Here is an 18,206-nt window from a genome sequence, read left to right on the forward strand (position 1 = left end):
GTAAAAACATATATCAACAGGGGCCCAAATCCTGGACAGCAGAACAAAGTCATTTAAACACTGTCAGATAGACCGGATCACCAATCCGGCCTGCTAACACTACGTCATGGTAGATGTTGGCATAGGCGCCCCCAAGCGGAAAATAAGGAAGGATATGAATATGCAGTTTTAAGGCTCCAGGCGCCCACTGGAAACCTCAAGCAGTTTAAAGGCTCGCTGAATTCGCCAATGCCATCGACGGGAGTGTTCCACTCCTGGACAACCATGAATATCTCACTATATAGCTCCACCACAACCAACGAAATAAACAAGACAGTACCATACGCTCCCTAACTAGCTTGAAACAGCCATCGCCTGTGATGACTGTTTCAAGCTAGTTAGTGACCTGTGTTACCCGTGGAGACTGATTTTAAACACCCATGACCAAGACTGCCTAGGTACAGATCCTAATCAATAGCTTCTCAGGTTTCACTCGAGTCGAGCCGCAGAGGGACGTTTAAATAAGACAAGAATTTTCCTGTTCAGGCAGGCAGCGAGACAAACCGGTTTAACCAATTTCTTTTTTAATGATTGCCTGGCGCTGTCGTGCACTGCACGGCCTTGCACCTATTGTCGGCGTGGGCCTGTATGGTTAAATATACTGCATTTAAACAACAAAAAATCAGGAGCTGGTCAAAAAATAACACAATTATTAAAACATATACATACTTAAAGGACACGATTAAAATTTAAAATAATAGGAAGGAGAAGAACTTACAAGCTTTGGCATTGTAATTTAACCATGCTTTTGACAACTGAAGAGCTAATGAAGCATTCACACTCTGGATGGCACCAGCAACACCTAAACAAACAGACTGTTCATAGGCTTCGATTGGAGGGCATAAAACAAGTGGACACTAAAAATATAAGACATCAGATTAAAAAATAAAATTCATCAAATATTATAGCACGCATATGTTTTGCATATTAAAGACAATTTTGAAATGTTTTTTGTGCTAATACTTTCTCTTTAATTCTATAAACAGACATAATTTCTTGTTCAGTTACAAAATTCCACTGTTCAAGTCCTGTAATTGCTGTGTCAAGAACACCGACTAACTTGTCAATCGAAATTTTTTCGTTTTCAATAATGTTCTCAGTTACTTTCTTCACTATCGGAAATGCGCATGGATAAACACTTTACTGGCTTTACGCGTGCGCGTAAAGCCAGTAGCGGACGCGCGCATCAAACGTGCATGCGTAAGTTTGTGACCTTAAGGTCCAGATTATATATCATTTCGGATAATGGATGTCCGGATTACGGACTTTGTACCGTAATAATGTAATTTCATATAATAAGTCCAAAATTTAAAAATCAGGGCCTGTTATGTCTCATTGCCATACTTAAATACAACCTTTGTCCAGAAAGTTTGGTGAACGTGTCCATGATTATAATGGGCTGTTCTCTTACAAAAAGCAGCTGTTACTGTCCTTTGAAGTAATCCTGTTGCTGGTAATGCACATCTGTGAATGGATATACAAGTGTCCTGGAAACTCCTGGTATAGTCGTCTTTAGGGATGACATTCAGCTGGGTTGTAACATTATGCTGGATGTCCGAAAACCTCCGACCCTTCAAGGCTGATTTCAGTTTGAGGAACAAGAAAAAGTGCAGGGACGTCTGGGGAACAGAGTAGGTGATTCAGGGACACAACTTCCCTGTTGGCCAGGAAGTGCTGCACCACAAAGGTATTGTGTGGACGGGCATTGTCGCAGAGCAGGGTACAATTGCTTTTTTGGTGTACTGGAGGCGTACCTACTTGATCCATTGCAGCAGACATTTCAGTATTTCCACATTTGTAGTGGCATTTAACATAGTGCCCTCAGGGAGGAATTCTTTATGGATGAGACCCTTGAAAGTTAAAGAACACCATGAGTATTGCCTTAATGGAGGATTTCTCATTTTGCATCTTCTTGCTTTTGGCGACCCTGGACCCTGCCACTCCCTGCTCTGATGCTTGCCTTTGGGGTCATACCTCATGCACTAGGTCTGATCACCCATGACAATGGTTTTCAGGTTTCGATCTGTCATGTCGATAAGGCCTCCACAGGCTAAAGCCAAAGTTGCATTTGTTCCGGCATCAAAGTGTGAGGCACGAGTTGGGAGCAAAGCTTGCGGTTAGCCAAATTTTCAGTCACTAAGAAGTGGGCCATCTCAAGACCGATTCCCACTTTTTCTGCTATCATTCACATTGTTACATGATGATCCTTGGTCAAAAATTCCTTCTTTTCTGTATGTTGTTCGGGGTTCATACAGTTGCAGGTTGACCACTTCAGAAAGAGTCTTCAATGGTGTACTGCCCTTCTTGGAAGCGTTTAAACCATTCACAGACAGCATGTTCTTTATAAACTGTTATCAGCATTTCATGGGTAACTTTTGCTATTTTTCCAAGTTGCAACAGCATCGTTCATTGATTCATTTTGAATTTCGACTGTACACACAATATCTTCAATCTACAATGAGCTATTCCCACATGATATACACACTGATATACAGACTGCCTGCGCTACTGCTTGAGAATGGGTCCAAACATTTCTGACTTGTTCAGCGCACTGGTTGCCCATCAACCCCAAGATGTAACTCACCAAACTTTCTGGCACTCACCGAACTTTCTGGCAGATCAAATATGATACAGTGAGCCACCAGTGACACTTCAATCTCATACCATATTTGATGCAGTGGGCCCATAGAAGGAAATTCAAGTGTATCATATATGATATGGTAGGAATGAAGAGGTTAAGCATAAGCAAGAAACAGACTTAATAAATAATAAAACTAATATAATTGACTTAATTTACTCAGTGCAATAGGAGCAAGACAACTTTTAGTGGATCAACATGTCTTTAGTCACTAATCTCATGATACACCACCAGTAGTACATAGCACACATTCACTAAGCTTTATGTAACTACTCACTATGCTTTATGCACACACTCACTAAGCTTCACTTCATGAAGAGAGCATAAATTTGAAGATTTTCGGATATTACACACTGCCTGCGCTACTAAGTAAAATTTTTAAATTAATGGAATTTGTGAAGAAATGTAGAGGAGTGATAATAAATGAAAATTATATTAAGATTATATAACAGATGTATTCAAGTGTGAATCCAATGCCTCGGTGTGAATCAATGTCAGATCAATCAACTGACAGATGGCAAAATCTGCAGCATGGCTCCAAATCCAGAAAATTTCATTACCTATAGTGAAGAAAGTGACAGACAGATTTTTGAAAAGATTTTGATAGACAGCTTAGGAAGAATTCTTTACAAGGTGATTATAGAACTTTGAACAAAAAATTCTATCAGTCTATAAAATTAAACAGAAAATATCAGCACAAAAAGCAACAAGGAAAGGAACATAAGAGATGCAGCCTTAACAAGGAGTTTATGAAAGTTTTGGCATTCCAGTATAGTTTGTATCACTATGTTTCTGGCACTCTTTATCTAGTTCTGGGCATATAAGAAGATGTTCTGATGCCTGAATTACAAATTTAGCATATACTAGATGGAAGGATGCCTATTTTATTAAGATGATGTGCCATGCAATCATGGCCTGTTTGCAGTCTGAAGTTTGCCACAGCCTCTTTACGGGGTTTTTAACAAAACTTTTCAGCACTTGAAGTCCTTTAGACCTGGTTCAAAGAGAAAAATATGATTATAAATAAAAACAAAACAGTTTACCAGTTCTTCTCTCTGAGACACATGAATACAGACTTTGAATTAAAAATAGAGAACGCTACTCTTCAAAAAAGCACTAGTACCACATATCTAGGTGTAGTGCTGGATAACAAATTAAACTTTACTAATCATGTAAATAGTGTTATAGAAAAACAGATCCTCAGTTTTGAAAAGACTAGCTGTTACCAAATGGGGAAGCTCACAGGCTACCCCAAATAAAACTTACTACAATTATTTTGATGTAGGTATGTAAATATGCATATAGCAAATACATAATTTATATATTTTAGCTTCATAATTTTAATGTATTTATTTTTGTTTCTTGCTACTTAAAAAAGTTACGGTGGGTTATTTAATAGAAAAAAAATTTTTTTAAATGTCTGCTTTCATTATTTTGGATAACTGTGGTCGTTCTAAACTCAGAATTTTTCAAAAATTTCCATGACTTCTGAAGTTTTGCAGTACATTTTCCTCTTTTCAACGAAAACCAATAATAATGTGGGTGTTAAAATTGCCATTCATTAAAAGAAAAAATATTTCAATTATTTAAGTAAAAAGTGATGTAAAACATGGTTAACATTCTGTGATACAGCCATCTAATTAGAAACTCATTCATTTCATTGAAATAATGCTACAAAGCATACAAAATATGCATCTCTGTAAATGGCATACATAAAAATTTTATACTAAAAAAACATACCCCGGTTGCTCGAGATTGCTCCCGAAGCACTCTCATAGCACTCTCTTGTTGTGAAACAGTAAAAGCTGGTACACCTGGTTTGAATATACCAGCCTTCTGTGCCGCAATTTCAGCTAGCGAATCTCCTAAAATACTGACATGATCAATTCCAAGAGTTGTAATACCAACAGCTACTGGATTTCTGAAGATATAAGTAAAATCCATTATATTAAAAAAAATGCTAAAATTAATAGGCAAAGAACTTAAATACATTTTTCATCAATGTAACTTTGACTTACTAGAACAGGCAAATAAAATTATCTCTAAAACACATAATGCAACAACAATGAGTAAATAATAAAAGATTAATTATTGAAATATATTTTTTCTGAATTTTTAAATTAAATCTTGAAAGCTATATTTAATAGAGAAAATATTTCAAAATTTCACAGAAATGAGACTTCTGTTACATTATATATATTTATTCCATATCTAGGAAATTCCTTATGTGGTTTTTATTTTAACACCTGTTGGTTGTATACATATACTTCCAATAACAAAAGTGTTTTAAATAATGCAAACATTCATGCTTTGACACTTTTAAATTTTTAAACTAAATTTTATTAAAAAAAATACAAAATTTAACATTTTACATTGTTTCTCAGTCCTTATAGTTAGTTGAAAGTGTATAGAGAGTGTTAAAATAAAACATAAAAGATAAATTTTGTACAACAAGAATTATTAGAAATATATTAAATTAAATTACATATTAAATTTTAAAGTTTGAGATCATATTTAACAATTATATACAAACTCAAGAGCAAAATATTTGCTTTTATGCCCAAATAAAAATGAAATATCAGTTTAGTAAAATGCTTCTGATGTTAATACACTGGTGTTCAAAATTACGAAGATTTTCACATTCAGTGCAATCTCTTGAGAACTGATGGACAGATTTCATGAAATTTAGTAAGGAAATATATTGATATAATATACCACACAACAGTTATGATTCAGATGCATTATTGTCAGTAAGGACCATCATCAAAGGAAGGTCTAAAACATGTTGTAAGATTGAACAAAAAAAGGAGGCTAAAACAAGATACAGTCACTTATAATGGTCATACAGCTCTCACAACAGGACTTCATATTGGAAATGAGGAATCTAAGAACCATTGAGGCAGTCAGTCATACTTTTGTAACAAAGCTGCTTTCAGTTTCTACAGGGTACTTGATGGAGAAAGATGAGTTATAACTGGCTTCTCAATTGTATCTCAGACATGTTCCAAAAGCATTAGATCTGTAGATCCAGCTGGCTAATCCATCCATTTAACATCCTGACTTTCAGAAAATCATCTACCAGATTAACCCTAAGTCCATTGTCGCTTGTAAAAATGAGTTGAGAGTCAAACACAGGGTTCTAAAATCTTGTCCATTTGCAACATCTGCTGTTCACCTCCTGCTTACTTCCATACACAAAATAGTCTGTTCAGCACCATGCAGAAAACATTGACTTGGGATTAATCATTTCAATGAGGAATCATTCATTCTCTTCATAAAAGAATCCCAATTCAGCCTAACCACTTGTTCTTGATATACGTTCATCTGGACGAAGCAAGTACTTGCTACTTGTCTCCAACATTCAAGAAAGGCACTAATATGACAGTGAAGGTTTGATATGATCTGGGCTGACATTATACTAGACATGTATGTCTTTATGTCTTTAACTATCTTTATGTCTTTAACAGAGGCTCTGTGACTACTGCTAAGTATAGAAAACAAGTCTTACATACCACATACAATCTTCAGAATTTTCGAACTAAAGACTGTACAGAAAGTACCTTAAGTGATGCAGATGAAACTTATACAGCTTGTCATATACCAATACTGGTATGAAGTTCTGCTTTGACTATTAAGTATTTTTTTAATCCCTTGGGTACATTTGACAACTGAGTTTTGTCATGAGCTTACTTTGCTAAGTTATGGATGACGCGTCTAATTTGTCATTCGAACTACGATAAAATTAAACATGTACATTCTTATTCATAGCAAGAGTGATCTGTAACAGTTGTAAAATGTTTTTTCCACTGCTTCAGTGAACTTTGTTTATGGCAGAATGCCCTAAAATGGCATAACTAAGTAATAGACTTAATGAAAGGGATAACGAAAATACCAATGAAAGAGGAGACTTTGAGAGAAATGATGATGATGACTACAGTGAATTACAAGATGAAAATTTTAAAGACAATAGTGAACTGGAAAGTGATTATAATAATAAAATTTTCCAAGATTTCAAAGATGCACCAGACACTTATCGAGCAGTTACAGTGAATGGTCTAGTGAAGAGCTGCCAGGCAAATAGACTTGGAAGAAAAAAGAAAATCTCATAAATGTAAAATGATTTTGTTCAATACCGGGTTAATAGACTGACGGATGAATAAACTTCATATACTGATTCACGAGATCATCAAGTCATTAAAATTTGTTATTCTTGTTTGTTCCAGACTTGCCTATTTCTTCCATTTCCTTTTATAATCAGCCATTTCAGATGCCTTTACAGATACATACTTTTTCTCCCTTTCATACATGTACTTTAGGGATATATTACATTTAAATTCTTTGAAGTTCCATGACATGACAGAGACCAAAATATGCATAGTAAAGATCCAAAGTAATAAAAATTACAAATGTTGCTAATGAAGGATGATAAATAAAATTATTATCAATGCACAATTATTGTACATCCTATATATTGTATTACCTTATTATGTTTGTGCAGTCATAAAGCCCACCAATTCCAACTTCAATTACAGCAGCTTCAACCTATAAAATAAAAGAAATAATTCTGGATTTCACTTCAGCATATATGTAATTAAAATTTTATTCTGACTTTCAAAACTTTGTAATTATTGCACATAGAATACTAAATTCAAAAGTAAAATCTTCCTAATAAAATATTTTTTAATGATTTAATTAATGTTATGACACTTTTAATTAAAAAAATAAAAAAAAGTTTATACTCATTTCTAAACTAAAAAAAGAAAAAAAAATGCTTGATTCCTCAAAGAAAAAAAATTACTGAGATATTTAAATTTAAAAAATGAGATCATATTCAGAAATCATACACAAATTAAAGGAAAAATATTTAAAGCTGTGCATGATTAAAAAATTAAAAATCAATTTAGAAAAGTATTTCTAACATTAACAGATTAAATAATGAGTATCGCTAGGCAGATTGTTATGAAACATTTAGATTGATGCAAAGAATTTATGTTCTAGAAAATAGTTGCAGGCTTCAGTATTAGCACACAGCAAGTCATGCCATTATTTGCATAAATTAAAGGCAAAGGATATTTCTAGTCAAATAAATTTTTTGGTATGATAATCAGTTATAATTTTAAAGTAATAGCATATGAATATTATTGACACATTTTAAGCTCTTAAAAACTTACAAACTACTTGTATGGAAATTAATTTGGCATACACCAAAGGTAACAAAATTAAAAAGTAAGAAATGTTACATACTAGTAAATAAAAAAGGAATATAAATGAATGATGTTATTAGGTGGAAACAACCCTGAATAACTGTTATTTGTTTTCAACTGACCTCACAAGAATATCTAAAAAAGATAGCAAAAATCCATATTTTTTAAAGTAAATATCTTTATAAATTTTTGTGAAAAGAAACTCAAACTTTTTATGTCATTTTCTATAACGGTAATAAACTTTTACTCAATGTACATTTATGGCCTGGGAAATCATACAAAAATTAAAGGTGCTTTCTGACTATCCACATCCCCAATTACAACTATTAGTAAAATTATTTTTTTGACATATTTTTTACTATATACTTGAGAATAAATAACCCATTCATGTGTGTACCATATACATATTTCAGTGCATGAAATTTACATGCTTGACATTTAATGGTAATTTCGCTTAACAGTACCACTGACTGTAAAAATATAAATATTTACAATATAGATTTTTCTCACAAAATGCTTTATTACTATGATTATTATTATCACTTATTAACAGAACAGTACCTGTTTAAAGATAGCCAGAAAGATGTTTCTTGTCAATTCACTGAGTCATAAATGACTTCATGGCTTCATGTAATGAGAAAATACCAAAATAGACTTAGCAATTCTATTTAAATTAATGTTTTTAAATTTAAAAATGCCTAAGTATGAATATTTGGATGACTTAAATTTTTTTTTTTTTTTTTTTTTTTTTAATTAGAACATGTCTACAACCATCACTGTGAAAATAAAGGCCCAGGGCCAGATTTACGTATAAGCTACACAAGCTATAGCTTAGGGTTCCCACTTTCTTGGCCCCCAACAAAATTAGGTATAGTATAAATATTATTAAAATATATTTTAACAGACTTATAAAGGGTCCCATACCTTATCAAATCTACATCTGGCTCTGTGAAGTCTCCATAAGGACTTTTATGATACAAAACATTCAAGTGTGTGTGCATGCATGTATATACATATATAAGCACACACACATATATATTTAAATTTGGTTTTTCAACAGTTTATAAATTATTAGGGTATTTTCTGCACCCCCAAAGATGGTCATCAACTCAATGACAACTTAAAAATTAGAGTAATAATTTAAAACTTGTAAATTAGAGAAAGTATTTGTTGGCTATCTTTACAGCTCAATGATTCATAAATAACAACAAAATGAAGCATTTTATAACAATCAAGAAAATTTATGAAAAAAACACAACAACTTTTTTGATTTCATAGCTGGTGGATACTGCTCAGTAAAATGATGGTTAAATAAAAGTGTAAACTAAGGATATAACTTAAAAGCATGTGGGTTGGCTATTATTGTATATATACTCAAAAATACACTATCAACATAATATTTGTACTGAATATTATTGCAACTGCTAATTCAGATAATCAGAAAAAACCACTAACAGCTTTTACATCAACTACAGCAAATCTCATTTTCACTCCCTTTATATACTCATAAAAGCAAAAAAGAGAAGAAATAAATTAATCCCTTCATGTATATCGTCCTAAATGTAAAACAGTTCATTATACAATTATATAGTTCTAAGTTTAAGACAATAACAGATGATGGTGTCATTACTTGAACAAATGCTCTGATCATGCACAGACAAGCAGTGGCGTAACTAGAACTCATGGACCCCTATGCAAAAAATTTTCCTGGACACCTTTCCTAATAAATTTAATGTGGTTAAAAATAAATTTAAAAAAAAAAAAAAAAAAAAAAAAAAAAAAAAAATCTGAAATGTTTCAGATTTTAAATTACGTCCAAAGGGGCGTTTTTTAACATTTTGTGTGTTACCTTTCTTTATTAAATATCATGTTCCTCGCACTTAAACCATAAGATCCAGTGCAACAGCAATATCGCAAAATAGTTTTAAAACGAGCATATCTTTAGAATTTCCGATACAGAGACTCACGCGCTGGAGATAAAAATGTTTTTTTTTGCACAACGTTGTCATTGCTCGCTTTGAAATCCTTGAGTTTGTTAATCAAAAATTCGTCAAAGTTTTAAAAAATAGGAAATCGATCATAAAACAAATTTCAAATTTGGTCTTCCACATGCTCATATTCGTTGGAGGATTACGTTATTCAAAATTCGATGACTCTATGTACCGTTATTTTATGACAATGTGAGAAATATACATACATTTACGCAAATTTTCATTATTTAATTTCTTCAAATATAATGCAGGACTCTAACATTTTATGGCAACAGTTTGAAAAGTGAACCGACATTTATCCATCCGACGCAAAATGCCAAAACGAAACTAATAGTCCTTCGGGATTCAAATCCCTTTGGACTAATAAAAAAATAATTAAATAAATAAAAAGTTTAAAAAAACAAAAAATCAAGGATTCCAGGAGGCAATGTTTTCATGATGATTTTTATCACATCTGGATTAATTGTTAAAAAATAAAAGCACGTTCTTAGGGAACCAGTTGAAAGGTACGCAACATGAAGAAAGAATAAAAAGGAAAATAATTTCCCTTGACCAACTGGTGAAATGAAAATGTGCTTTAGTCTGGGTATTTGACGTCAGATGATTTTAATTCAATTACTTAAGACTTTTTGTGTGAGTGCAAGTGTCAGATTTTTCTCTCCTTTCACTGAGATGCATACTGATAATAAATGAATAAGTCTATAAAAAAAGGAACATGTCGACGTATAGCATTAAGAAAAGAAAGAAAGCCTAGATTTGCGGAGATTTTTATATAAAATCCAGGAAGTTTTACATACTAATGTTTTAAATTCTCATATAAAATCTGCACCTAAGTTTTTTTCGCTTAAGTTAGCAAAATTATAAATAATTAGTTATATTATAAACTGACAGAAAAGATAATTGATAAACGTACAGAAAAGCTATTACATTAATGTAGTATAGTACTCTGTGATTTACTCAGCTTACGAACATTATTTATGCAATAATATACAAGTAATAAATAAGAACTTTTATAACGTAAATGATACATTTGTTAAATATAAAACATATTTATCATAAACTTCATAAAGAAAACTATTTGAACATACAATTTTTGTAGAAAATATGTATGGTAAAGTTTTTTTCTGTCTTTCTAAAAAACCTTTTGGTACACTAAACTACTTGAATACAAGATTTTTATAAAAAATATGAATACTAAAGTTTTTTACTGTTTCCTTTTAATTTTCCTCAGTCCGTACTGCTCTTCTTCTCTAATTTTTTCCTCCGTTAATAAGTGTAATGATAACATTGGTGACCAAAATTCATCATAAAGAAAAAAAAACCCTTCTTTTAAAATTTGCGTCTCCTAACCTTCATTTCCGCAAAATTATTTATCAATACTTGGACGTCCATTTTCTCAGCCATCTCAGCTTTAACACTCAATAGTGAAAGGTTTGACAACCAATCTTGTGTCATACTGTTTCTTAAATATGTTTTTATTAGTTTTAGTATTGAAAATGACCTCTCACTCGTGGCTGTGGTTACAGATAATAATAAATACAATATAAGTGAATTGCACACTCCCGAATAACTGCTTGTCATGTCATAATATTTTACCATTGCTAATTTAGCTAAATCCTTACCAGATTTCAAATTTTGGATTTCTCTTCTGAAAGTATTTATAAATAATAAAAGTTGTACTTCCAGTGCAAGTCTTCTTTATATGTTTTCTGTATTTTTAAAACATTATTAATAATTTCCATATTTGTTAACAATGACAGTGTTTTAGGTTCTTTATTTCTCTTTTATTTTCCAAATTCAGTTTCTATGCCCCATTTATTTGCAATAAACTCAGCTTCTTTCATAATGTCTTCAAACTTGTTTATCATATTTTTCACATTAATAGCAACGCTTTTTAGATGTTGATGAGCTCCATTCAAGTCGATTGATTTTTCGATTGTCAAGCCGATTGATGGGTTGATCGATCCTGCACTATAGCGCAGGACGTGTTTAAAAATTTTTATTTTTAATTTTGGCCTGTTATGATGTTTCTTAATGTATGGAAACATAGATTATATTTATATTTCATATATATCATAAAAATATTTCATGTTAATATAACAATATGCTATTAATATTAGTAGACATTTGCATTGTTAATGGTGATAATTTTGGATTTCTCAGATAAATGGATTAAAAGCTTAGCTGAATTAAATTTTTAGCAAGTTTTAAATTATAAAAATTTAGTTTATGATTAATTTAGATATTACAAATCAATAACTTACCTTTATAATGATGAATTATATTTGAGATCACTTTGAAATTTAATTTTAAAGAAAAACTTCTGTTTGTTCTCGCCATAGACTAGAGAAATGGCATTAGAATAAGAGCAAGTTTAAGTTCAGTTTACTGTTGTGAGTCATCAGCCAATTTACAAGTATACTTGAGGGGTAACATTTCACACTTCATTGCAGCTGTTTAAGGAAGAAAGGGGCCCTGCCTCCACTATGAATTTCCAGTGTTTTCTCAATTTGAGTCACAGTAAAATTTTCATCTAAGACTTTACTACAAAGACGTCCATTGTCCATTTCCCTTTCAAAACGCTGAAACATCTGTTTTTTACTTTTCCCTTCAATCAAATTGTACTATTATTATTGTCATATTCCAATGATATATAATACATCACCTACAATATCTTTCTACATTTCCTCTGTACTATAAATGCATTTCAGTTAATGTATAATTATTAAATATTTTACAGTAAAAATTATGAATATTCGAATATTTTTAGGAAATTCTTCACAAGTTTATGATGAAATCATAAACAGGTAGAAACAAATTTTATTGATATGTATCCAAAGAGCTTTGAAAATGATTGTGCAATACGAAATGGAAATTTTAAAATTAAAGACAAAATATTTATGGTATGAGGATTTATCTAAATTTAAATACCCACTGTAGCAAAATATGACGATTCTCTTCTAAGTTTCAATGTCCCAGAAATGTTTAATAATTTAGAGTTAAGCTTACTGACACTAACGTATATTTGAAGATAAGTACTCACACTCTGTCGCATGGATTCTAAAAGTAGTACACATAAATACTTGTTTCCTAAACATAGTTTTCTTAAATATAGTTTCTTCATAATTAGTAAAAATAAAATTGTATGAAACAAGTTTTGCGTAGTTCGTAGAGAAATGCACAAAACTTCATTTAATGAAAATAGGTTTGTTTTACTCCAGGTGATCAGAAAGCAAAAATCAGTTAGGAAAAGAGGATATATTTTAGAAGCATTAATATTTATGATTATTATTATCTGTTTTATTTGCAATTTAAAGAAAAAAAATTTCATTAAATTTACGTCGGAAATTAACTGAAATATTTGGCCGCTTAAATGTTTGAGCATCTGTGTGTTCGTAGCTTGTCGTAAAACTCCTCCCCCTTTTTTTCGGACCTTAAATTCATTCAAAGATCCCTAAGCCGAACGGGAAATCTCTCCTTTCCATATGTGGGGTCATAACTTCTTTGCCTTTCCTGGACTAGAACGGCATTTCGACATGGGGGTGGGGCAAAGTCCTTTCATGCCACAACTGCTCAACTTATGTCAATGATTTTTGCGTCCTTAAGAAAGAAAAGCATGTATTCTAGAGTTAGCAAATAATACTTACGAATGATTCCCCCCTTCCAGCTTATTACTGTAAAAAAGAGAGAAAAAAAATGACCCGCCTTTAAATTTTCCATTTTGTAATGTCAATCGTGCTTCTAAATCCAAAATGTTTCTATCCTTTACCTTGCCTCTTGGTGCGACTGCACAGGTTGTAAGTACCATTGCTTTTTATATTGTGAGAATTATGCATTCAAACATACAGATTCTTCCTTATTTAATTTCTTTAAAAATAATACAGGGTGAAATTATTTGGTGGCAATAATTTGAAAAGTGATACGCTGTTTATAGCGAACCAACGAAATGCATGTTATATTAAAGTCTAAGAATCATTCACATTAATAAATTCAATTTCAAATTGAATAATAGGACTGATTTTTAGACTTGCGTTTAATGGAAAAGCTAGTTAAAGATTCAATATATGAACAAAATTAAACGCTACCGGAATGACGTATTATGAAAATTACAAACTGCAAATAATACACCACGATTTCTCTTAACTTGCAAAGTTCATTCCAAAGTACCAGAATCCTGCCTAGTTACTTCTTTGATTTATACTTCGAAAATATGTCTACTGATTAATTGATCATAATGCGAACTATACAGAAACAAATTAATATATAAAATAAGTACTTTATAATAAATAGTTACAATTAATTTCCACTTCCACTTTTTGATTTGGGACTGCAAAAGGAGAAACCTTTCCTATAGGGGTCGCCTTTAATAATTTTCAGGCTTGAGACTAAGGAATACAAAGGAACTTTTCCTATTTTCCGCTATCCCAAAACTGGAATAGGTCATGAAATTATTATTTCATAGTCAAATGCTGGAATTTTAACTTTTGCAAACACTTGAATTTAGCTGTTTCAGGTGCTTCCAAGGGTTTCCTATCTGCATCATACACAGAATTGCATCACTGCACCATATAGGTAGGGGGCCCTTAAAAACTTAAAAGAAAATGAATTCTATTATCTACATATACTTAAAGATTCTAAAGTTAAAAGTAAATTGGAGTCAAATCAAGGCTATTCCTCAACTATATTAATATTAACAATCGTGTAAAAGGGGCTTAACACAAAATCAAAACATATCAAAATTAAAATCTATATTTTAATTTTGATATGTTTGATAATTTTGATAGTACAAATTCTAAAATGAAAAATGAAAAGCAAAAGGAAAAAATACAAGATAAAAAATATATAAATAATAATTAATCTTCTTTTATTGAAATTCTATTTCCGAATCTATCAAGGGAAAATGAATTAAAGCTTCTATATGTATGTAATGAAATTCATCTTTTAAGTTTAAACATGTAAATGTAGTTCAGCAGGACATTTAAGGGCCCCCTAAGCCTTCGGGCCCCTATGCGACGGCATTCTTTGCATACCTTTATTTACGCCACTTCGCATACCTTTATTTACAAGTTTGTTTGTTTTTTTTGAGCAGCACCTGTTCTTTGGATCATTGTATGCTTGAGTCCCAAGCAAATACTAAACTCATGATGGCATGCATATCCAGGTAAGATACTTTCTTTATAATAAGAATTTTTTATCAAAAATATTGTTATCAATTGTTATTAATATAGAGAGAAGCGTGGTAAAAATGTTCTAAATATAGAGAGAAGTATGATAAAAATGTCAAATTAGCCTGCATGTGCATCACAGCAATCATGAAACTGTACAGATATGATGGTGATCTAGATGTAGAATGCTAAGGCACATAAAATAACTTTTATTTATATTTAAATCTTAGTAGGTGTATATGTCAATTTTAAACCACCTAAACAACTCATATGTGTATATATATATATGTAATCAATATTTCTTTAGTAAATAAATTATTATTATCTTACTTTGCAGCTATTGTGCAAGTATTAGAATAACTTGATTTCAAACTAAATGAATTTAAAATCATACAACATATGTATGTATACATACACACACATATATGCATGTATACATATACACATATATAAGTTGTTTAGGGTTTTAATTTAGGTTTTCCACCAGTTTATAAATTATTAGGGTATTTTATGATTATCTACAAAAATCCTGTAAAAGTGTACAAATAATTATATTAATATAAAAGTGTATAAATAATTATATTAATATAAAAGTGTATAAATTATTAATATAAAAGTGTACATGTGTGTGTATGTGTATATATACACACAAACACACATGTACACTTTTATATTGTTGCATGCGTACAGGTTCATAACAGACTGAATGCACACAGGTCTAATGATAGGTTAATAAATTTATTTTATCAAAAGAAACACTTCAAAGTTCTGGAACTTTTCACAAAAGTACTAGTACAATTCTTCACAGTACCACTAAGTACAATCAGTAGTTACACTTCAAAATACTAGGAATGTTGAAGAGAATAAAATGTAAAGCGCATCTAAAAGGTGAAGCTTTCCAAAGTCACTCTGAGCTAAGTTAGGGAAGATGCTCTCTCCGGTCTTATACAGTTTTCAGAAAGCTACCAAGATATTTCTAGTATTTTCTCCTTCTTGAAAATACTGAAAGGCATATGGCGCCCAAATACAATTACAGTTACAGTTACACATGAAATCAATTACAATTACTCAATTACAATACCTATTACGGTGATACAGGGTTCCGACCAAAATGTCACCAAGTTTGGTGGTTTTTTGCTAAATTTGGAGACAAAAATTAGTCGCCCAAACCGTTGCCAGCTTGGCAATATCTCGCCTAATTAGTGAGATAGCCACTTACTCAACGTTAAAAGACTTGCTCCTGTATTCCTATTTTTTGGCAGAGCATTCTCCTTCTTTCTACTGTTACATTGTAAAGAAAAAAATAAAAAATAAAATGACAATTTCACACATAATTTCACTAAAGTTATCCCTATATTTACAAAATTTGCAACAATATTTATCTTATTTTACTTCCCCCCCCCCACCAAGAAAAAAACCTTCAAGCAGATTTTACTGGTCAAGTAAGATGTCAGAAAAGTGAGTTTGTGATTAACTAATTCCCACTGAAAAACAGTCAAACAGATGGCCCACACCATGCTGATATATACACAGAATAACCTGACACTTAAGCTGGTGTTACCAATAAACATTCTGGTAATGAAGATGGCAGTGGCACCCTGAGTAATCTTCCAGGAAGCCTGCATTGAGTCAAATTGTACCAGATATAGATTCCAGTGATAAACACTTACCTCCAGTGCCAGTGAAGAAAGTTTAAACTAGCAAAATTAACAGAAAATGGTGTAATGTGACCTCACCCCTGTGTTTGGTGAATGGAACAGGAATGAATCTACTGGTCTAGATAAGCTATATTAAAATAAAAGGGACTCTTACTCAACTTTCGGAACTATTTTTCATGAAGGTGTGCTCAGATTGGCTGTCATTGAGTCAAACAGATACACTATGCAACATAATACGAATTTAAGAGTCATAATAGTAGAAATGAAATGTGTTATTTGGATACTGGTTGTCAATAGATACCAGTACTCCCAATAGAAGGATGTACTAGGGAAAATAATTCAGATTCACATTGTTAGTGACTGCAGATGCTATGCAAAGGGACAGGTTTACTGTAATAATAACTTGGATGTTAAAGACAAATGTGCAAAACTGCATCCCCTAACTGAAAAATGGAATGAAAGCTATTTACGGCATGCTCCTACAGATGAATTTCGCAGCATAGATGAATCCATGTGTGAATATTTTGGACACAACAGGTGCAAGCAATGTCTCTGAGGCAAACCAATGAGATTTGGTTTTAAAATAAGGTCTGGATGTACAACTCTCAGGTATGTCTTACAGTTTGAACCATATCAAGGAGAAAATAAGAGGAATGATACTGTTTTAGGAATGAGTGAAGATCTGGTGGTGTCCACATCATACTTCAGTTATTTCCCCTAAATTAACACATTTGTTTTGACTATCTTTTCAGAAGTCTAAAACTAAAGGAAAAACTAAAGGGTATGAGCATAACATGTACAGGTTCAATTACATAAAATCATATATAGAAGTATCCACTGATGATTGGAGGGGAGTTCAAATGAGCATGTGACTGCAAAGTGTATGAAACAGCTGAAATTATCCTTTGCCAATTCAATAACAATGTTGTGACAAGGTTCTATGTAATGTTGTGGCTGTGCCCCAAATGATGACTACTAGTAGATCTTCATCAACAATAAAAGGCTATATCACTGTGTAACAGCCAAGCGTAGTGAAAATTTATAATGAATATATGGGTGCAGATGATCAACTTAATCAGAATGTGAACAAGTACAGGGTGTTGATTCAAGAAAAGAAATGGTACATTTGTTTAATAATCTATTTCATTGCATCAGGACATAAATAATGCCTGGCAACTCTAAAAAAATTGTGCAGGAGATAATCAGTTGGATTTACTCAATTTTAGAAGAAAGGATTGTTTAGTAAAAGTTGTGTGATTCTATTCAAAATCCTTTGGAAAACATTACATTTTTTACATAAATATGCTAATTAATTTACTTTAAAATATTTTACAATCAATGGATAATAAAATTCTGATGTGGACACCACCTGATTTCTTTCACATGACCACATGGACACCACATTTTTCATGATGAGACCCCAAAAAAGCAAAATTCAAAACCAGTAAATTTTTAAATAAATATATAAATAAATAAATAAAATAAAGATATTCCAAATTATAACTGGTAAA

The 18,206-nt window shown here is 31.7% G+C and overlaps 1 protein-coding gene across 3 annotated transcripts in view; it reads right to left on the bottom strand.

Annotated features, from left to right (window-relative positions):
- LOC118185754 (folylpolyglutamate synthase, mitochondrial-like) overlaps positions 1 to 18,206 on the bottom strand; it is a 122,223-nt gene that overhangs the window by 28,006 nt on the left and 76,011 nt on the right. For all 3 annotated transcript variants that reach the window (XM_085820782.1, XM_085820781.1, XM_085820780.1), the window contains exons 6-8: positions 7,158 to 7,219; positions 4,418 to 4,598; positions 758 to 896 (exon numbers count right to left, since the gene is read on the bottom strand). In XM_085820782.1, the coding sequence (XP_085676908.1) occupies positions 758 to 896; positions 4,418 to 4,598; positions 7,158 to 7,219 (382 nt within the window). The remainder of the gene's footprint in view (positions 1 to 757; positions 897 to 4,417; positions 4,599 to 7,157; positions 7,220 to 18,206) is intronic.

Source organism: Stegodyphus dumicola, chromosome 7, assembly GCF_044657685.1.
Source record: "Stegodyphus dumicola isolate Sdum_Otavi_A_Nest chromosome 7, ASM4465768v1".
NCBI classification, from domain to species: Eukaryota; Metazoa; Arthropoda; class Arachnida; order Araneae; family Eresidae; genus Stegodyphus; species Stegodyphus dumicola.